At 57.7% G+C, this 21,531-nt stretch overlaps 3 protein-coding genes across 3 annotated transcripts; 1 reads left to right on the top strand and 2 right to left on the bottom strand.

Moving 5' to 3' along the window:
- The first annotated feature begins 389 nt into the window (after positions 1-389).
- LOC118678460 (testis-specific serine/threonine-protein kinase 2) lies at positions 390-1,496 on the top strand. Its single transcript, XM_036354187.1, has one exon. The coding sequence runs from the start codon at positions 390-392 to the stop codon at positions 1,494-1,496; it is 1,107 nt and encodes a 368-aa protein (XP_036210080.1).
- A 1,826-nt stretch (positions 1,497-3,322) lies between these two features.
- ESS2 (ess-2 splicing factor homolog) lies at positions 3,323-12,122 on the bottom strand. Its single transcript, XM_036354186.1, has 10 exons — positions 11,942-12,122; positions 10,567-10,735; positions 10,373-10,474; positions 9,505-9,674; positions 9,283-9,400; positions 8,866-8,999; positions 7,954-8,056; positions 6,722-6,831; positions 4,372-4,487; positions 3,323-3,875 (listed from the first exon to the last, which is right to left on the bottom strand). The coding sequence occupies exons 1-10, from the start codon at positions 12,074-12,076 to the stop codon at positions 3,596-3,598; spliced, it is 1,437 nt and encodes a 478-aa protein (XP_036210079.1). The 5' UTR covers positions 12,077-12,122; the 3' UTR covers positions 3,323-3,595.
- A 445-nt stretch (positions 12,123-12,567) lies between these two features.
- On the bottom strand, positions 12,568-16,949 carry GSC2 (goosecoid homeobox 2). Its single transcript, XM_036354403.1, has 3 exons — positions 16,706-16,949; positions 16,336-16,589; positions 12,568-15,581 (listed from the first exon to the last, which is right to left on the bottom strand). The coding sequence occupies exons 1-3, from the start codon at positions 16,947-16,949 to the stop codon at positions 15,477-15,479; spliced, it is 603 nt and encodes a 200-aa protein (XP_036210296.1). The 3' UTR covers positions 12,568-15,476.
- Between the last annotated feature and the right edge of the window lie 4,582 nt (positions 16,950-21,531).

Below are 21,531 nucleotides of genomic sequence, written 5' to 3'. Positions count from 1 at the left end.
AGGAAAGGAAAACTAGCATAGGACTGGCATTCCTGGGCAGCCCCCACCTCCGGCCTGACTCGTGACAAGGAGCCCCGGCAGGGAGGAGCAGGGACGGTTACCACAGTCCTAGGTGCTGGCTCCCTTAAGTGGGTGGGGAGTAGGCACTCCTGCCACGCCAGCTGGCTTCCAGGGTTCCAGGGGCCCTGTTCCCCCCAGCCCAGTTCCCACTCCCGGCTGCCTGGCTTTATGACTTCACATGCTGAAGTCACGTGGAGATAATGCTGAGCATTCCACTAGTCCAGGGCAGCCCAGCCAGACGGCTCCCCACACTGTAAATGAGGACAATGCCTGCTGGCCCACGTGGGGAGGGGATGTAGAGGGCAGTGGCGCCCGCCACTCCTGGCACCATGGATGATGCTGCGGTCCTAAGGAAAAAGGGTTACATCGTGGGTATCAATCTTGGCAAGGGCTCCTACGCAAAAGTCAAATCAGCCTACTCTGAGCGCCTCAAGTTCAATGTGGCGGTCAAGATCATTGACCGCAAGAAAACGCCCTCCGACTTTGTGGAGAGATTCCTTCCTCGGGAGATGGACATCCTGGCGACTGTCAATCATCGCTCCATCATCAAGACCTACGAGATCTTCGAGACCTCAGATGGGCGAATCTACATTGTCATGGAGCTTGGGGTCCAGGGCGACCTCCTCGAGTTCATCAAGTGCCGGGGAGCCCTGCATGAGGATGTGGCACGCAAGATGTTCCGCCAGCTCTCCTCCGCCGTCAAGTACTGCCACGACCTGGACGTCGTCCACCGAGACCTCAAGTGCGAGAACCTTCTCCTTGACAAGGACTTCAACATCAAGCTGTCCGACTTCGGCTTCTCGAAGCGCTGCCTGAGAGACTGCAGCGGGCGCATCATCCTCAGCAAGACCTTCTGTGGGTCGGCGGCATACGCGGCCCCCGAGGTCCTGCAGGGCATCCCCTACCAGCCCAAGGTCTATGACATCTGGAGCCTGGGCGTGATCCTCTACATCATGGTCTGTGGCTCCATGCCCTACGACGACTCCGACATCAAGAAGATGCTGCGCATCCAGAAGGAGCACCGCGTGGACTTCCCGCGCTCCAAGAACCTGACGGGTGAGTGCAAGGACCTCATCTACCGCATCCTGCAGCCAGACGTCAACCGGCGGCTGCACATCGACGAGATCCTCAGCCACTCGTGGCTGCAGCCCCCCAAGCCCAAAGCCATGTCTTCCGCCTCCTTCAAGAAGGATGGTGAGGGCAAGTATCGGGCCGACTGCAAACTGGACACGCGACCAGGCTCATGCCCCGAGCACCGGCCTGAGCACCGGCCCGACCACCGACCCGATCACAAGCTGGGGGCCAAAACCCAGCACCGGCTGCATGTGGTGCCCGAGAATGAGGACAAAATGGAGGACAGGCTGGCCGAGACCTCCAAAGCAAAAGAACAGCATGTCTGCGGAGCCGGAGCCGAGGTGGGGAAGGCAGGTACCTAGGGTGCAGATGTTGGGGGGCGTGGTGCACAGTGGCGCCCACGTAAACTAAGTAGGCAGGTAGGAGCTGAAGAAGGCACAGGTGCAAGGAACAAGTAAAATCTGTCAATTAAACCACTATTTTGATTACGTTCTATTAGCTTTCTTCTACTTGGTAGCAAAGACGTTAATGACTAAGCAGCAAATAAACCACAAAGTGTAAACAAGCATTGAGAATGCCCCCTGAGGTGTCTTTCTCTCCAGGACTCGGCCAACCACCCTCCTTGCGGCGCAGCGTCTCCAGCATAGGGGTCCAGGGACCGGGGCTCAGGCACAGGTTCTCACGGGGAGGCCTGTGGACAAGGAGATTGCAGCCATGGACCATCTTGCCAGGCTCCCACTGGTCTCCCTGACTGGCCGGTGCCCAGAGCCTCCAGGGCTCGCCAGGTGCACTGTTTCCCCCACCTCGGGCGCAGCACAGCGCTCTCTGGCCCCATCCCACTTCCTCAGCCAGCCCTTCCTCCAAGTTTTCCTCCCCCTCCCTCCCCTCGCCCCTGGATGACCCCCTTCATCCTCCAGGCAGGCAACCCCAGCCAAGACCTCTGACCTGCACCCCCTCCGCTGCATCCTGGTCACCCCACACAGCAGCCCTATCTTGTCACCCAGGACACACTCCCAACAGGCCAGCCACGTGCTGGAAGTGGTCAGCACCTGGCCTTAGGTGGCCCTGACTGGACGTCTCTCTCTGCATCTCACTCACGCCCCCTCAGACCTCTGCTTTCCCATTTCCTGGGGGAACCCTCAGGCCCAAGGCCACTCTTCCCCATGCGGGAAAAGTATCAAAACCCACACTTTGCAGTCCCAGACCTTGGTCCAAGCTCACCCGCTAAGCCCACCCCAGTCCCCTTGGTGGGTCACAGGGCACAGCCAGGACTTGGCCCCTGGAGTTTGCAGGAACTCACCGTCGAGGAGTGCAGGCTGGCGGTGTCCAGAAGGCAGCAGGCCCTGCACCAGCCTCCGGAGGCTATTGGCACTCAGGAGGGCAGAAGAGGACCGATGCAGGAGGACTCAGGAAGATGGCCTAGTGCAAGGGCTGGGTGTGCTCGAAGCAGGACTCCAGTCTGAGGGGTTCCAGGTTGCCTCCCTGAGCAGCGAGCCCCCAAGGGCACAATCTGACCCCACTTGAGGCAGAAGAGACCCATTTGGCAAGCAGCCATGGTCTTGGGCCCCCCAACTCCATGTGAAGCAGCTGGTCCTAGACCTTCTGGGGGTTGGGCACCAATACACTCAGACTGCCAAGCCAGTGCTGGCCGGTGGTATAAATGGTGCTGCATGAGGCAGGCCCCATTGCTTGACACTGTGGCCCAGGTTACTGTTACCTGGGGCTACTACTGGTGGGAGTGACGAGGTGAGACTGGTGACTCAGCATCTTAAGACTGGCAGTGCTGGAGCATGGGGGAGCTGGGGAGGGGGCAGGAAGACGGAGATAGCCCTGCCCCATCTGAGCTAGAAACCAGGTGCTTAGAAGTCACGGTGAAGCCACTGGGAAGGAACCTCACACAGGAGTGTGGCCTGACACCTACGTAGGACCCATGCAGCCCTGGGCCCAGAGCTCCAGGTAAACCCTAGAGGCTGAATTCCCAAGGGCTCCGTCCTTCCCTCAGAGGAACAGAATTTGAGGTGGGGGTCACAGGGGACCAATATGCTGTGAGCTCAGCTCAGGTTGTAAGCCCAGGAGTGCCACAGAATGCAATTCAGGTGGCAACAGGAAAGGTGAGACACCTAGCCCTCCACGCGTATCTTCTCCCATAATCCTGAGACCTCGATGCAAGCAAAGGGACGGCCCTGCAGACTGTGCTATGTGTTCTTTAATTCCTGTTAAATAGAAATGGGCAGGGGTTCCATAGAAAAAAGTACCAGCAAAGCCCTGGGATGTATCCAAGGGCCATGGGGTGGGTCCTGTGCCAGCCTGGCTGTGACATGGCACCTTTCTTCTGTGGCTCCTGGGACAGTCACTGCTTTTGGCCCGGGCCTGGGTCCCCAAAAGGCCGGAGTCCTCTGCTGAATGGACAGCTGCCCTGCAGGCTCCACAAATATCCCGTGAGCCCAGCCCGGGCCTGGCTCTAGAAGAAGTCTGAGGCTTTGCGCCGGGCAGGGAGCTGCAGCAGGTTGTCTGTGATGGAGGCCGGGTCCTGGCTGAGGGGGGTGCGTGTGGCCGAGCCAGGAGCTGGTGTGCTCGTCGGGGTCTGGGGCCCGCCGGCCGGGGTCTTGAGGTGGGCTGAGCGTGCTGGGGACGGTGTGTAGCTGGCCCGCAGGGCCCGGTCTGTGTACTTGCTGGCTGTTCTACTCACAAGGCGCTGCAGGGCTGGGGACATGGCGGGGCTCAGGCCTTTGGGGGTGAGGCTAGGATAGAGGGAGTGAGCAAGAGAGGTAGATTAGGCCTGATGGAGCACTGCCAACAATAGGGTCTATCACAGCTCCATAGGAAGACAGATGGGAGACTCATGGTCATTCTGGGCTGAGGACCTCAGTGACCTGGCATACAAGTGTGGCCAAACTTGAGGTGGAGTGCTGGTGTTGCCCTTGGCCATGGGGCTCGGGTAGACCCCAATTTTCTCTAAGGGGAAGGATGACATCCATGATCACAGGTGTAACAAGAGCTCATAGTGGGACAACAGGCCTTACGGTACTTTTAGGGATGTGCCTGAGAGGTTGAAGAAAATAACGATGGGGGCCCCCACATCCCGGTTCATACAGGGCCTCACTCCGGGCCAGGGAAGCTGCCACAGGACCCATCGAAGGACACCTGGGACTTCCCTGAAGACCGAATGTCCACACTGTTGGGGGTGGGGTTGAGTGGGAGCAGGGAGAAACCCCACGAGGGTCAGACAGCCCTCACCTGGCCAGGTTCTCCGTCACTCTCCGCAAGGCCTCCTGCTTCTTGGCCCGGTTCTTGGCAGCAGCCTCGTTGGCCATCTTCAGCCCCAGCCGCTCCCTGCGGCCCGGCTCCAAGATCTACGAAGTAGGTGTGCGGGTGCTCACAGAGCTGGACAGTCCCTCACTGCTGGAAGGGCTGACTCTTCCCATGGCCCCCACCATCTCAACAACCCAACATCACCTCTCCTGAAAGCCCCTGAAGGCCTCCAACCGGCTAGCCCAGTGGTCGGCAAACTGCGGCTCGCGAGCCACATGTAGCTCTTTGGCCCCTTGAGTGTGGCTCTTCCACAAAATACCGACTTCTGCGCACGGGCCACGAAGTTTCAATCGCACTGTGCGTGTGCGCGCCCACGTGCTATTTTGTGGAAGAGCCACACTTAAGGAACCAAAGAGCCGCACGTGGCTCGTGAGCCGCAGTTTGCCGACCACTGGCCTAGGCCAAGCGGCTCCCCTGCCATCACGGTGCTCTCAAAGCTAGCACTGCTGAGTTAGGAACCTCACAATCTTTTAGAAAAGAGGGCCTTGTTTTAACCTGCTTCCCTCTGATTATCTTTCTGTCTTACCAACTTTCTGTATTCCTTTGGAGAACCCAAAATGTGTCCTTGGCCTATTTTTCTAACAAGGTGCTTACCTTGGTTTTTTGTTTGTTTCGCTTTATTTACTTATTAGAGGCCTGGTGCACAAATTTGTGCACTGGCGGGGTCCCTCAGCCTTACCAGCAATCAGGGCTAATCGGGGCCATCTCACCCAGTCCTTTGTACCTTAAAATCATATTAAATATTGACCGCTATTTTCTTCTCATTGTTTTATACTTATTGTTTTCCTACTTAACTTTTCCAAGTTTCTGGAATGCAATCTGCTATACAGATTAAGGACCTAGTTTACTTCATTTCCAAATTACTACTCAGCACAATTTGAGTTACCATCTCTAACACACCCTAAATTCTGACTTGAACTGAGGTTTGTTTCAAAATTTTTCTTCTTTTCTATTGACCTGTAGGTTCTAGGACCAGTGACACTCTTCTGACAGATCTATTGCTTTAGTATTGGACAGCACAGGTTCCTATCTTTCCTCTCTCAAATTTTCCTTGCAACCCAGAAAAATGTCAGAACCGAGGTATGTCAACTGTCCTAATAAGAATATTACTTTGCTGTGATCCCTCCCAAATGAGGGTTGTTTAAACTCTAAAAAAAACAAACAAACAAAAAAAAAAAAAAAAAAAAAACAAAAACAAAAAACGAGGTATGAAAAACCTCTGTGTACGTACTGTCTAGACAGGCTACCTCTCTGAACTATCAAGGCAACATGTACTACACTGGGGAGGCCACCCGGCAGAGCCCACACCCTCAGGGGCGTGGAGGGGGGGATAGGACAGTCAGTGTTCTCCTGTGGTTTCCTTGAAAACTAAGTTGCTCCTGGTTATTCTAAATTTCTGCTGCTACAGTGAGTGATACCAATTTTTTTTGTTGCATTTCAAACTGATCATTGCCAGCATTTAAGGGACTGGTTCAAGATGACTGACCCAGCCTTTTACGCAGGCCTTCTGCATCAATCCCAGACTCCAGGCCCAATTCTTTGGGGTGTCAGAGCAGACGGGGTAATCCTGCACTCTTTGTCTCTGTGACACCACCAACCTCTGTCTCCCTCGACCTCCCGGCACCCCACAGTTGGTACAGGCAGCAGCCCAGCACCCAGATAGCAGGACTGCATGCTTCCTCCTTTCACACCATGCCAGTCGCTCAGTTTCCCCAACAAACTGCGTGTAACCAGAGAACCTCATCTTCCCAATACCTCTCGGGGACCCCACCTGCTTGCCCAATTGCCCACACCATCCTGGGCCACCCCCATCTCTGCAAGAGGCCTCTCTGTGGAAGTGCACAGCCCTTCTGAGGACATACACCCCATCCCACAGAATGCTGGGGTTCCGAGACCCTTCCCAGCCCTCAGCCTACAGCATAGCCCGAGCTCCGGGTCTGCCTCTGGAACCACCGGTCATCTCTGGGCAGCCCCATCCTCTGGGACTGCAGGCTCAGAGGAGCCACAGCCATTCCCTGCCTCGATGCCTCGGCCCCACCCCACCAGTTCCTCCTTGGCAAAACCATCCATCCACCCACACCTGTCTTCACTGCCCTGGCACCATTTAGAAGTGCAGTGCCTGAGCAGGTGTGCGGCCTGGCACGTGGCTCGGCCCACTGGTCAGTTCTGCTTTGACAGTGGCAGCTGGGCCATCCTCTGTGCACTGAGCTATGGGTGCTCAGAAGACCACACATCCACCTGAGGTCCCACCTGTGCTCCCCTCACCACAACTCACCTTGAAGGCTGGCCCTGGTGTCCTGTCCACGTAGGGGGTTTCTGACCCTTCAACTCTCACTGGTGTGTTCTCAACCTCTCCCCAGGTCATCAACGGAGACTCGTTCACACCTACAGATGGAGAGCCCACAGACACCTCAGGCTAGGGGACCCAGGTGGGAACACAGCCTGGGCCCTCCCCCGCCATGAAGTCCCCCCATCCACCCCAGCTAACAAACACCAAGGCTGGCATCCTTCCACAGGACTCTGGAAGCCTGGCTCTCTGCCCTCTGAGAGGGAAACAAGGCCACCATGGGCCCAAGGCAGACCCAAGCCCCTACAGCCAGGCTTAGGGGAGCTCCCTAGAGAAGCTGGGCTGGGTCAGTGAGGTCCCCTTCCTAGCACAGGGCCACCCCAAGCGAAGAGACACTCAGGGGCTTCCAGAGATGCCATATCTCCCAAGACCCTGGGCAAACCCCCACATGCCCTTGCCTAGAGCACAAGGGCCAGTGCATGGGAGGGCAGAGGGACAGTGTGTGCACTGCGAGACCGTCCCCACGGCTCATACACCTCTGTGTGAGGAGATGCAGGGCCCAGAGTATCCTCCTTACAGTGCTCTCTGGATTTAGGTTTGTAAGCACGGTGCTAACATGAGACCCAAAAACATTACCCTAGGACTGAGGGGGCGTCCAGCCCCAGCCAGGCCAGTGGCAGGATGTAGGCAGCCTGAGAGAGGAACACAGGCTCCTGCAGCTCCCCAAGACCTACCTTGCCCACCCCACACAGGCCAAGCACGGCCCTTCAGGCCCCAGGTGTAACCAGCCTCCTGCAGACAACAACTTGCCTTCCATGCACATCTACATAGGAAGATGTCTGCCTGGCAGCCCACTGGACTACATTGCCCTCACTGCAAATCAGGCCCCAGGCATCCCCCTGCACCCCTCAGCATGCTCACCACACCAGTCTGTCCAGCAGAGCCCCAACACCCCTGGTTCTGACAAACTCAGTCTGTCCTGCCCAGCTTAGGGCAAGGGACAGACCACCCGGCTAAACAAACCAGGTCTCACACATCTCAGGTCGGGTCTCCTTACAGACCAGCCCTGTCTCTGTGGATGGGACACTGGGTCCCTGAGTCACACATGGTGAGGGGCAGTCCCTAGGGGAGCGCCAAGAGTGGCCAGGACCAGCCGAGCAGCCCACCTCCCCCCAGGCCGTCCACAGGTGGGCCAGCTTGGCAGCGGGCGCATTTCTCACCAGGGGCAGGAGAAGGGGTGGCAACAAATCCAAATCCGCCCACTCGAGGGGATTCCTGGGGGATCAGCTCCTTGCCATCGGGGCCCACCTTGCCCTGTTTGTGCTGGAACAAGCAGAGAGACTGTGTCAGGGGGCTCACAACCACCCTCCCCACTGGCAGATGGGCAGGTGCACAGGAACAAGTGGAAACACTTCCCAAGCCCCCACGAGCAGAGCCGGGTCTCTGTGGCTGGTAGCCCCATTGGGGAAAAGTAGGGAGGCCCCTGGCCCGTGCAAAGACCTTGAGGACCTGTCAGAGCAGGCCTCCAAAGAAGGACGCGCCCCCCTGTCTCCCCCTCCATGCAGGGTGGGGCTCGGCCACACCCCACCTGGGATATTTCCAGGGGCTACACTAACTATGGGTGCCTGCGCTCCGATTTCTTCCCATAAGGCCCCTGTAAGAGCCTCCAGAGCAGTCTCCCCACCTCCTGTCTCCACCCTTCAACTCCATGATCACCAGAACCGCCGTCACACGGGACTCCCATGCTTGGAAATCTGTGCTGTTTGCCACACCAAGCCCCCCTCCACAGCCTACCCACTCCCTGCTTACCCCCTCCTATGCCCAGCCCTGCCTGGTGCGGGGAAGCAGATTCGGCCAGATTGGCCTGGCTCTCAGCAGCTGACTTTGTCTCATGCCCTTGCCTCCCAAGGGAGCTGGCACCGATCTGGACCCACAGAATATGTCTGACAAAACAGAGCCCCAATGGGAGACCACATGGGTCAAGAACACACAGGACCCTGCCACACAGGGGCCCCAAATACTTCTGCACTGCTGAGTGCTGCCAAGTCCAAGAACTCAATTAAGAGGAATAGTCAAGATCAAAGAAGTCATTTCTGCCCACAGCCAGCCTGCTGCTGGCTCCCGCCACTCACCTGGGCATTGAGGGCAGCAGCCTGCTGCAGCTGAGACCTGCTCAGGGCCTGGCTGAAGGGGTCCCTGAGGAAGCGAGTATTCTTGTGCACCACCTGCCGGGGCTTCTTAAACAGCTGCTCCTCATCAGGGACGCCTGGCAGACGGAGGAGAGATGGCAGCAGGTGTCAGAGGGGTGCTCAGGGCCTGAGAGAGGCCACATCATTCCCCGCTGAACAGACACATGGAGCCTACTTCAGTCTCCACATCACAAAACCCGACAAAGCTGGGGAGAGCCTCACTCCCTCGCTGACTTCCCACACAAACCCACCTGCCCCAGACAGACCAGGACCCTCGGAGGCCCAGAATACTAGCGAACAGAGACACACGCCTTGGAGGCCGGACCCAAACGCCCAGCCCTGCCCACGCCGCCTGCTCACCCTCTGGGTAGTACATGAGCGAGTTCTTGGCCTTGTATTTCCAGGTCTCCACGCCGGCCTGGCTGCTCTCAATGGCTTGGTGCTCTGCCGACGGGAGTGCAAGATTGTCTTTCTGCCTCTGCGTCACGTAAGGAAAAGCGAGGGTCAGAGCGCCCTAGGCACTGTGCCCTGGCCCCGGGCCACCCCAACAGAGGGTGCTGCTGCCCCTGCACCCAGGCATACCTTCTCAAACTCCTCCTCGGCCTGGTAGAGCCAGGCATGGCGTGCCCGGCTCTTCTCCTTGGCCACCTCCATGATCTCCTGGAAGGAGGCGTTGTCCTCGCTTGTGTACCGGCTCAGGAAGACATCCAGGCTGGGCAGGGGCTCCTTCTCCTCCTCCTCTCCAGCCTCTCCTGCCCAGGGGTAAAGGGAGGAGGGGGGTGACACAGAACCATAAATGGTACAAACACCACTTGGCAGTCTGTGGGTCCCGGGAATCGCACTTACCTACAAGCAGGGCTAGAACTCTCACACCTGATCCTGGGTCTGGTTCTGAGAGCCCACAATGCCAGACAACTCCCCACCGGGGGCAGAATCAACCACCCCAAGTGCCCAGGGAGCCTTCAGTGGCTCTCCTCATCTGCTGGATGCCAAGTGAAGAGTGCGATCTGACTCAGACTGGAAGGGGAGCACCCACAAACAGGTTTGCCCAGGGTCCTGGGAGACATGGCAGCTCTGGAAGCCCCGGAGTGTCCCTTCCCTTGGGGTGGGGTGCCATCAGTGACCCAGGTGGGGGTGAGCCCGGAGCCCTGCCACCCACTGCAGCCATCCCCCCAAACCAGGGTACATTCCAGCTAACAAACACCAAGGCTAACAGCTGGCCCTCTATCCTTCCCCAGGATTCTGGAACCCTGGCATCTCTGCCTTCTGGGAGGGAAACAAGGCCACTATGTGCCCAAGGCAGGCCCAGGCCCCTACAGCCATGGGCTTAGCTTGGAGGAGGGGCGCTCCCTAGAGAAGCTGGGCTGGGTCAGCGAGGGCCCCTTCCTAGCGCAGGGCCAGGAGAGTCTCCTAGGGGTCACTGACCATGTGGCAGAAAGAGGGCACTCACCATCACCATCCTCCAGGCCCTGGCCTCGGCCCTGGGGCTTCTGGCCCCCCACTCCAGTCCCTGTGTGCACCTCAGGGGTTTCAAACGTGGCTGGAGTGACATCTGGGGAAAGGGAGGAAATGGGGATTAGAGCGAACCCGAGGCAACAGTTCAGAGATCGATCCCGGCTGTGCCGCCCACAGGAGTCCTCTTACAGGGCGGCGGGGGCTCTCGGGACATCTTGCCCAGAGCAGAGCCAAACTTGATGGCAATCTGGCGCATCCGCTCCAGGTCTCCATTCTCCTCGGCCTCCAGATATTCCTTCTGTGCCTGCAGCTTCTCCACGTCAGGAAAGAAGTCCCTCTGGATGACTGTCTGGAGGCCCTGTCAGGAGAGACCAGAGCAAGAGTCAGAGCTGCCATCCAGGCTCACCTGCCTCTGTCAACTGATGCACACGCTAAGGCCATTGCTGACCATCCGCCCCCCACCTCTGTCCAGCCCAACGCTCCCGAGTTTAGGGGCATCTTCTGATGAGGACAACATCCCTGCCATGGTCGGGTAGCTCAGCTGGAGCATCCTCCCAATGTGCCAGGGTTGTGGGTTTGATCCCCGGTTAGGGAGTCAACCAATGAATGTATAAGTGGGTGGAACAATAAGTCCATGTTTTCTTCACTCTCCCAAGTCAATAAATAAAAAAAAAATAGCATTTTAAAAAAACATCCCCTGTGGCTGTAACATCTAACATTGCTAAATGCTCCTGATTTCCACGAAGCCGTTCTCCCTCCCTTATTAACTGGTCATTCTCATTCGCATCTGCTGGTCCCACTTCCACACCTGCTGGACCAAGGTTTTCATCAGGTTGGTGCAACTGAAGCTGGGGAGAAGGCGGACTGCCACCTTCACTCCAACAGTGAGCTCCTGTTTCCAGTATAAGACCTCAGTGACGTCTGGGTCCTCCTTTACCTGGATGACTTCAGCCACTCCCCCCCCCCACACACACACACACCCGCCACCAGCACGAATTGTGATCCCCAGCCCTGCACCTCCAGCCAGACCTTGCTCCTCAGCTGTACATTTGTGCACCCAGCTGTCCACTAACGCCCCCTGTCTGTACAGCCTAGAACCCTCCCAAACTTAACCGGTCCCACACCAAACGCATCCTCCAATCGCCTCCTCTTGCCTGTTTGCGGTAGATTTCAAGATGCCGCCACAATCGCAGGACTCCCAGCCTTTGCACTCGCCATCACCGCTCTCTAGAAGGTCCTCTTTGCCACTGGCCTTCCAAACTCACTCACGCGTTCATAGAAACCCTTGTTTCCCTAATCCCCCACACATACGAGCAGCGCTGCCTCCTCTCTCGCCTACAACACTGCTTCCTCCATCACGGACACCCACCCGCTTCTGCACTGTGCTTATTTGGCTCTCGGACCGTCCAAACCCCAAGGGCAGGGACTGGGGCTGCTTCACCTCGGCGAGAGGAGGAGAGTGCCTCAACCAGTGGGGGGCGGGGGGGTGCCCCAGAGGAGCGCGAGGGGGGTGGGGTGGGAGGGGAGGACCCAGAAGTCGCTGGCGTCCGCGCCGAGGTCTTACCTCGATGTACTCTTCCTCGTCCAAGACCTTTTGCTTCCTCGTCACAGCCCCGGCCTCCCCAGCCGCCCGCTTTCTCCCGGGCCCGGACGTGGTGGGAAGCAGCAGGGCCCGGGGAGACGCGCTGGGCGTCTCCATCGCTATCCCAGGACTGCTCAGAAGGCGCGTCACAGCGTCAGAGGGGCGGGACTGTGCCGGCTGCACCAGCGCTTCCAACTGTTGGCCAATGGGAGAACTGCGCGTTTCGGAGGCCGACCCGCGCGCCGCAATGACGTCACCACAAGCCCTCGCCTTTATGGGAATTGTAGTCTTCTCCCCACCCCTCGCTATTCTTATGTACCTGAGCTGTGGGCACTAGGCGGCGCTGTGGTGGTGGAGGGGTTAAGGGGCGTGTCATTCACTCTAATCGTGAAAAGTTCCTGTATTAAGTAAGGCTTTGGCATCCCGATTTTTGGCAAATAATCACTGCATATGCTTCCATATTATCAACAAAAACACACACTTCAAGAATTTTGGTTATATACACGTTTCAAAGCTTTTATTAAAATTTTATGCAAAAAAAGAACTCTAAGACAATTTTTGATAGTTATTTAACAAAAGAAAAAAGAAAGCAAAATATAATGGTTCAATAAAGAAATATCTGGTTAAAAATTTTCAGGTCCCTGGGAGCGGTGGGGGGAGGGGAGAAAGAGGGCAATGGGGTACGAAACCAAGAAAATTTGAAAAAAAATTTCAGGTCCCTAAATGCCAGAGTGGGCTCCCAGGAAAGGGTTCATTCTCATTGAAGTGGACCAGAAAATTGCCTAAGCATTTTTCAGGATTGATAATTTATTCTCAAAAGGAGGTTGAGAATTAATGTCAAAAAAGTAATGTTATCCCAACATGATTTAGTACAATAAGCAGTCATTCCTTTATTCACTGGGGATTCCATGGTAATGGTTCCTGCCCTCACAGAGCTAACAGTCCAATGAGGAAGACAGACCCTGGTTAGGTCATCCCACGAACAAGCTTACAACTGCAGTTGACAGGAGCAAGAACAGAGTTTGTGCTTGAGGAATCTCCAGTCAGGGGAAGTTTTCCTGGGCAGGGGGTGACTGCAGATCCAAATGATGAACAGGCATTGATCAGGTGGAGAGGGAAAAGCATGGGCAAAGAGCAGCATGAGGGAGAAGACCTTGGGAAATACAGAGTGCAAGGAGCAGTGAGGTGTGAGATAATGCCAGAGGGGCAGGCCAGGCTGCAATCGATGGAACCTGTGGGTCATGGGGCAATGGGAAGCCCTTGGAGTGCTGTAGTCAGGGGAGAGGCAGGTTCAGACTTGCAGAGGTTATGCAGAATGAATTAAAAAGGAACCAGAGAGGATAGAGGTGGCAAGACTGAAGGTGGCTGCAACGGTCAAGGTGAGAGATGATGGAGGTTTTCATCAGGCTGGTGCAACTGAAGCTGAAGAGAAGGTAGATTCTGGGATTGTTTTTGGAAATTGAAATCAACTTGCTGTTGGCTTCTGTCTGGTTGGTGAGGGAGAGGCGGGGCCAGGGTAATTGCCTGCCCTTTGGTTCATGTACCTGGTATGTACGGGGGAAGAGCTTGCCTTCCCAGGACAAGGTGACTTAGAGGGCCTGTGGGCTTCCAGGTAAAATAATCAAAGGGACAGTTGGCCATAAATATCTAGTTCTGGGGAGAGGCCTGAGCTGGATATGTAAATGTGGCAGCTGAGAATGGAGGAGATAGACCAGGGTGAAAATGGAGACGAGAGGGGAGTTCCTGAGACTCAGCCTCAAGGATACCTACTAGTATAAGTTAACAGCCAGCTGTGGAGGTGAGCCTGCCCAAGAGCAGCTAGAGAGAAAGGAGAAGAATCAAAAAGGCAACATAGCCACCGGTCCCTTGAAGATGGAACTTTAATCCTGGCTGCCTCACACACAAAGACAAATAAACACTCAGCCAAGGAGGGCAAAGGTCCAGTAACCCAGCGAGATGAGTGTCCCAGCCAAGGCGGAGCTCCACAGGCCGACTGTGCCGTGGCCAAGGATAAGGCCGGGATTCAGGGAAAAGAGCTCGGTGACAGCCAGAAGTGTGCATGCTGGGAGGCGAGGCAACAGCTGCCGTCTTGGCGGCACCCGGCAGTTTTAGGGCGGCCCTGGCTGGGAACACCATGCCTGCTGGGTGTTGTCTGAGCTGGCCAGCCTTGGACAGTCCCAAGAGCTGCAGCCCTGACTTCTGTGACTTTTATGGAAGAACTGTGTCTCCTGCCAGATACTCCTCCCAAACTCCCTCCAGGACCTGTGAGGGGGGCAGAGCAAGGTCCTCGAGCCAGAGGAGGGGGTGTTAGGTTCCTTGGGCCCACTGTCTGGGTCTACTTGGGGAGCTGAAGTCACATTTCCACCCTATCCTCCAGCCAGGGGGCAGGATGATGGAAGGGAAAGCAGGCGTTTTCAAGGCAGTGTGTGTGTGTGGGTAGGTCTCCCCAGCTGAGCCTCCTCTTGTCCTACAGGGTGGCAGAGATTGACTGCTGTGAGGGAGGCAGACACCACATCATGGAAATCTGCCCCCCAGGGAGGAAGCAAAGGACCCCCCCACCATGAAGCAGCACATAGAAGCCAGTGCAGGCCTCCAGGGTGCCAGACCAGTACTGGTAGGGCAGTCTGCTCTGCTGAGGGGCACCCTGGTGCAGGGATTGAGTACTTACTGGACTGTGCTCCCCAAGGCAAGCTGCCCGCCCCCCTCCCTGGGAAGGAGAGAGAAGGGACAGGTCCCGGCTGGGTGTGGGAGTGGAGCCAGGGCAGACTTCGGACTCAACTTCTTTTTGTTTGTTTTGTTATCCTCACCGGAGGATTTTTAGAGAGTGGAAGGGAGGGGGGAGAGAGAGAGAGAGAGAGAGAGAAATATCGATGTGAGAGAGACACATCAATTGGTTGCCTCCCAACCAGGGCCGGGTCTCGAGCCTGCAACCGAGGTACCGACATGACAGGAATCAAACCTCTTCAGTCCAAGGGCTAATGCTCTATCTACTGAGCTGAACTAGCTAGGGCTAGACTCCACTGCTTTTGTGGTGTTTTAGCGGCTTGTTTGTTTTCCGTTGTTGCAATAGGCTCACAGGAAAGGTCTGAACATGGAGCTGGCAGCAACCCCAGGATGCACAGACGTGACCACGCACCCTGCCTCGGGGGGCTGGAGGCCAGGTCCGGGGTCACATGCAGGGTGCAGAGAGGAGGGAGGCCCGCAGGCCCAGGAAAGAAAGGATTCTAGGTCCCCTCTGGACAGCGGGCGGTTCCTGTCCCCTGGGCGGGTTAGTGCCTGGAAGGAGGGGCGTGGAAGCCGACCTGCTCTGTGCCCACCCTGCCCCCAGGCCTCTAGCCCGCAGGCCATTGGGCAGCAGAGCGCACCTGGGTCCTCGGAGTTCGCTCCTTTCACGAGCTGGCGGCGCACGGACACTCACAGGATCCTCACGCCAGGGCAGAGGAGGGCAGAGGAGGGCAGGACAGCCGCCTCTCGGAGCCGGCCGGAGGCGGCCAGGCCGAGGAGCAGCTCGCGAGGATCAGCATCTGTCCTTGGGGGGCTTCTTGGCTCCGGGCAGGAGCCTCGCAGCCACAGACGCCCGCTTCTGGTGTCGCCATTTGGCCCGGCGGTTCTTGAACCAAACCTGAGGAGGAGGAGCTGCTCAGGCAGGACCCGCGTGCGCCGGGCTCCCAGAGGTGCGGGTCCCGCCGGGCTCCCAGAGGTGCGGGGGTCCCGCCGGGCTCCCAGAGGTGCGGGGGTCCCGCCGGGCTCCCAGAGGTGCGGGGGTCCCGCCGGGCTCCCAGAGGTGCGGGGGTCCCGCCGGGCTCCCAGAGGTGCGGGGGTCCCGCCGGGCTCCCAGAGGTGCGGGGGTCCCGCCGGGCTCCCAGAGGTGCGGGTCCCGCCGGGTTCCCAGAGGTGCGGGTCCCGGCGGGCGTGAGGGCGGACGAGCGCTACGGAGCCGGCGTGGGGTAGCAGCTGCGGCCACGGTCCCGTCCGGGTCGCGGGACGGGAACCCCTTTCCCACGCGGACCAGCCATCCCTCTCCAACCCCCTCCCACCCCCGTCTCCGCCCCGCGGCGCCCAGGGCGCCCCTCCTGCCGCTCGGTGGTCTTCTGAGCTTCCCGAATTCTGGAACTGGACCGCGCGCCTCATTTACCGTCAGGGCGAAATAAAGTTTAAAACAAAGGAAAGGGAAACTAGCCTTACCTCCCCTCTGGTTCCCAGGAGATTTCCTTCCCCACCGGTGCCTGTCCCCGCCGGCCCCTCGCCCCATGGCTGTCCCGGGGCCTCCCGCCCCTCCCGCCGCCGCCCCCGCCCCAGCCCCAGAGCGGACGTTCCGAGAAGAGGAGCCGCCCGGACCCCGGGGACCCTCGGGCAGCCCCGCAGGCGGGCCCCACCTCCACGCGCTCCTCGCGCAGGCGGATGCGGCCGGCCAGGCGCTCCCGCGTGCCCACGTCGGGGTACTGGTTCTGCACGAAGAGCGCCTCCAGCGCCTGCAGCTGCTCCTCGCTGAAGATGGTGCGGTGGCGCCGCGTGCGCCGCTGCGGGCCGGGGCCGCCCGTGCCGGGCAGTGCCCCGGAGCTTCCGGGCGGCACGGCCAAGGGCAAGGGCGCCGAGGGCCCCAGCCTCAGCGGCCACGGCAGCCGCGCGCCTGCGGGGCGAGGGCGTGGTGAGGCGCGGGGCGGGGAGCGGGGGGCGGGGGGCGCGCTCTGCACCGACCTCGCCGTGACCCCGCACCTCCCGCGCCCGCGCCCCGCGGCCACTCACCCAGCCTGGCGGCCGGCTCCGGGGGCCTCCGGGGGCCGCAGCAGCAGCAGCAGGCGCAGGGCGCAGCCTCGGGCGCCCCGGGGTCCCCGGGCTCCGCAGGGCTCTGGCGGCCGGCTGGCTGCGGCGGGCGGGCAGCCCGGCCCTGGGGGCGTCTTTCGGGCAAACTGGAGAGGATGTGCTCGATGGAGAAGGGGCAGGGCTGCCCGGGGCCCCTGCGGCTCGTCGCACCCCCCGCCGCTGCCATTCCGGCCCGGCCCGGCCGCCACCGCCTCTGGAATATATACGTCGGGGGTGGGGGGAGCGCGCGATAATCCCCGGGCCGGGCGCCTGGTCCACGCGGGCTAATCCCGCCGCGTGGCCGGGAGCTCGCTAATCCCCAACAGCGGCGGCGGCAAATGCTGTCCCGCCACGGCGCGCGGGGGCCAGCCGAGCCTCGGGGACTGGACCCGCAGGAAGCGCGGGGAGCCTCCCACCGCCCGCGGAGCCTGGCCGCCTCGCCGTGCTGCTAGGGTAGCGGCCCCGAGGACGCCCTCACCCTGGCAGCCCTCGAAGCGCAGCGGGCGCCTCTGGGCCAGACGCTGGCCCCCTCCTCCTGTAGCCAAGGAGCCCGGGGCTGCTCCTGGTCCCCATCGGGACCCTATCGAGGCGGGTGAACTGGTCAGAAGAAACCCACCCAAACTGCGCAGCCTCCTAGCCCCGTCACTACTGGGCCCCAACCTCAAACGGGGCAAAGCCAGGATCCCAACCAAACTCTTGGGCCCCAAACTTCCCACCTGCTTCAGAGCCCAGTCTTAGCCTCCTGGAGGAAATAGGGGTGAGGGCAGGAGCTGTGTCCCCAGTTCCCGGCCTTCTCTCCTGGGTCAGGGGAGCCTGTACAAGCCCTAACTCACATGCCATTGGTTTGGGGGCTGGGCAGTGAGTGGGAAGAACCTGCTGAGACTGACAGTGTGTCATTGAGGCAAGTGAGGGAAATGCTTTTGGAACATGGAGCGAAGGAGACCCTGGTCAGAGCGGCAAGCATTTAGCAACATTGTGACCTGCAGTAGAGCAGGACATAGGGAATGGACAATGGACCTAATGAATGAGAGGATCTAGCTAAGGAGCTGCCCAGCGGGGATGCTGAAGGAGCTGCCTGGCTTCTAGTTACCCTCAATGAATGGAGAGGAGAGAACTGAGCTGCAGAGGGAAATGCTAAATACAAAGAAGCCAGCCTACTGCATTAAACACAGCCAGCTGCATGAACCAGCAGTTCCCTTCCTGGGGATGTACCCTAGAGAAGTGAAAACTTCCGTTCATACAGACGCTGCCGACGAGTGTTTACAGCAACTTTATTCATCATCGCCAAAGCCCACCAGCAGGTGAGTGCATGCATGCACTGAGGTCCACCATGCCAGGGAGGAACCCAGAGTGACAGTGACACACAACACAATGGACCTTAGAGACATGGTCCTGAGTGAAAGCCAGTCCCAAAAGGCTGCATCCTTGTGATTCTATTTATGTGACGCTTTGGAAAAGGCAACGTCAGAGTGACAGAGACAGATCATTGGTTGGGGTGGAGGAGGACCAAAGTGAGTTGTTTAGGGTGAGGGAGCACCCCAAGGGAGACAGAAGAGGAGAAAGGAAGATGCTGAGAGGGAGGCCAGCTCCACTCCAGCTTGGGGTGTCTGGGGTCACCTTGACTGAGGTTCGGGGTGCACAGCTTCCCCTGCCAGGGTGCCTCCCATCTGGCCGACGCTCCAGTGAGTCACCAGCTCACATCTTGGGGGTGGAGGGGTCCTGGGTGGGGCAGGGGGCACTTACCCCAGCCCTGCTGTGCCCAGCCCACTGCTTCTCAAATTAGGTCCGCTGCATTCAGGCTCCCCAGGATTCTGGTTGGGCACAATCTCTGGGCAGAGATAGGAGAGGAAGGGTGATGGATAGGTTTTGGCCTCTGATGCTTGAGTTGTGAGGCTGTACCAGGCTCCCCTTCTCCCAGGAGTGGTGAGTGGTGTTTACTGAGTTAAACACAGCCAGCTGCATGAACCAGCAGTTCCCTTCCTGGGGATGTACCCTAGAGAAGTGAAAACTTCCGTTCATACAGACGCTGCCTACGAGTGTTTAGAGCAACTTTATTCATCATCGCCAAAGCATACAAACCCAGAAGCCCACCAGTGGCTCCCCTGGGTTGATCCAGATTCTCATCTTCGAGGTCATCCAGTGGACGGGGAGATCTAACATCCGCCTCCCAGGATCTCTGAGCTTGGTACCCCTGCCAGTGCAGGGACCCCGCTGCTGTCATGAGAGCTGAGTGGCCCAGCAGCTACAACAGTTTCTGTTTTGTGCCACTTTTGCTGTGTTCCTGGGGAAAGCAGCCCCTCCAAGACCCAGAACCTAAAGTCACAAGGATGTGAACACAGATTCCCCGGCTGGGTCCCTGTGAATACTGGCGAGTGGGGCTCCCCATCTCCACCCCCAGGTCCAGACCCATGTTTTCCAGGAATTGGAAACGCAGCACCATGTCACAGCAGTTCTCTACGTGCCTCTTCCCTCTACTTCCTTGTCTCTGAAATGCTGGCCTGGATGTCCAGGCCCCAGAACCAATCAACTCAACTGTTTGCTGTGGCCCTCGGGTCCCTGTCTTCTGTTCCTCAGCACTGTCCCTTCCACACCATGTGGATGACTGACGTGCTGCTCCACGGAAGCCCTGCCCTTTGGGGACTTTCCCCTCATCGCTCCTGTTCAGGGCCACCCGAGGTGTCAGCAAAGGAGGCCACATGGGTGTGTCAGTCACTCGCTCAGGCAGCTTGCTTGTGTCTGGGTTTGCTGGGAGCGGGTCCCGGCAGTGCCTCTTCCACGGTGTGACAGCACCTCAAGCTTTGGTGGTTCAGACAGTCTCCAGCTCTGATGAGCCATTTGGGCCACATGGTCACTTGACAGCCCAAGGTCAGATGCTCAGTTTCTGCCAGGGGCCAGCAACATGCAAGGGGCCGGTTTATGAATGGCACGTGGTACAGCCTCGCTCCAGAACCCTAGGAGCTTACACTGTAACTTTCCCACCAAAAACCACCCCAAGACCCCACGTGACACCTTTCTCTGCTGTAGCATTTGCCAGGGGTTCTGCCAGGTCATAGGGCTGCTTGTGCCAAAGCCTGGGCCTCCTGTAGACTGCTTTTCTGCTCTGGGCTCTACTCAGAGCAGGCATGCTCTGTCTCGTGCAACAAATGGCTGGGGCAGTATTCCTAAATTCAGAACATGCTGCCTCCAAAATCCAGAGAAACCTGGATAGGACTGACGCTCTATTTACTGAGCCAAACTGGCCAGGTCAATAAGGATGAAAAAAAAAAAAAAAGATTATTATTGCCCTAACCGGTTTGGCTCAGTGGATAGAGCGTTAGCCCTTGGACTGAAGAGTCCTGGGTTTGATGCTGGTCAAGGGCATGTACCTTGGTTGTGGGCTCAATCCCCAATAGGGGGCGTGCAGGAGACAGCTGATCAATGTTTCTCTCTTATCAATGTTTCTAACTCTCTATCCCTCTCCCCTCCTCTCTGTAAAATCAATAAAATATATTCCTGTATAATAAAAGCCTAGTATGCTATGTGTCTGGTTGTCCAGTTGGACGTTCAACCAATCAAAGAATAATATGCTAATGATATGCTAAGGCCGCTCAACCGCTTGCTATGATGTGCACTGACCACCAGGGGGCAGACAGTAGACCACTTGCTCAGTTGCTATGATGTACATTGACCACCAGGGGGAAGATGCTCCAACCTGTAGGTGAGCTTGCTGCTGCGGTCCACTGATCAGGACTGAGCTAGATGGGATGGACATGCCCTGGAGCCCTCCCACAGTCCCTCCCTGGCTGGCCAACCTCCCGTCTTCCTTCCTGGTCCCTATCATGCATCGGTGGGGTCCCTAGCCTGGCCTGTGCCCTCTTGCAATCCAGGACCCCTTGGGGGGATATCAGAGAACCAGTTTTGCCTGATCCCGCAGGCCAGGCCAAGGGACCCCACTGGTGCACCAGGCCTCTAGTTAAAAAAAAAGATTAGCCCGGCTGGTGTAGTTCAGTGGATTGAGCATCATCCCATGGACCAAGAGGTCCCAGGTTCAATTCCCAGTCAGGGCACATGCCCAGGTTGTAGGCTTGATTCCCAGTAGTGGGTGCACAGCAGGCAGCTAGCTGATTGATGTGCCTCTCATTGATGTTTCTATCTTTCTCTCCTTCTCCCTTCCTCTCTGAAATCAATAAAAATATTTTAAAAAAGATTATTCTTTTCCCTGTTGTATTGTTTTTGTGCTCCATAAATGAATTGAAAATCAATTGACCATAAATGAGAGGGACTTCTTTATTCTGAATTATTGATCTATATGCCTTCCCTTATGGAAGAACTACACTGTCTTGATCACTGTAGCCTTGCAGTCAGTTTTGAGACAGGGAAGTGTGAGCTCTCCAACTTTGCTATTTTTCAACATTGGTTTTACTGTTCTTGTTCTCTCGAATTTCCATATGAATTTTAAAATATATTTTTATTGATTCCAGAGAGAAAGAGAGAGGGAGAAATAGAAACATCAATGATGAGAATCATTGATCAGCTGCCTCCTGCACACCCCCAAATGGGGATCAAGCCCTCAACCTGGGCATGTGCTTTGACTGGGAATTGAACCTGGGACCCTTTGGTCCTTGGGCCTCTATCCACTGAGCCAAACTGGCTAGAGCCTTTTATGCCCCATGCTCCTCTGTCCTTGTCTGAGCTCTGCCTCCAGCTTTGGAGGGTTCCTGTGTGAGTGGCTCCATCACCCAGGACAACGCTCCAAGATGGGAGCTGCTGTGTGCCATCAGCTACCTACA

Source organism: Myotis myotis, unplaced genomic scaffold (genome assembly GCF_014108235.1).
Source record: "Myotis myotis isolate mMyoMyo1 unplaced genomic scaffold, mMyoMyo1.p scaffold_m19_p_20, whole genome shotgun sequence".
NCBI lineage: Eukaryota > Metazoa > Chordata > Mammalia > Chiroptera > Vespertilionidae > Myotis > Myotis myotis.
Note: the sequence above shows the minus strand (reverse complement) of the source record. Positions and strands in the feature narration are given on the sequence as shown.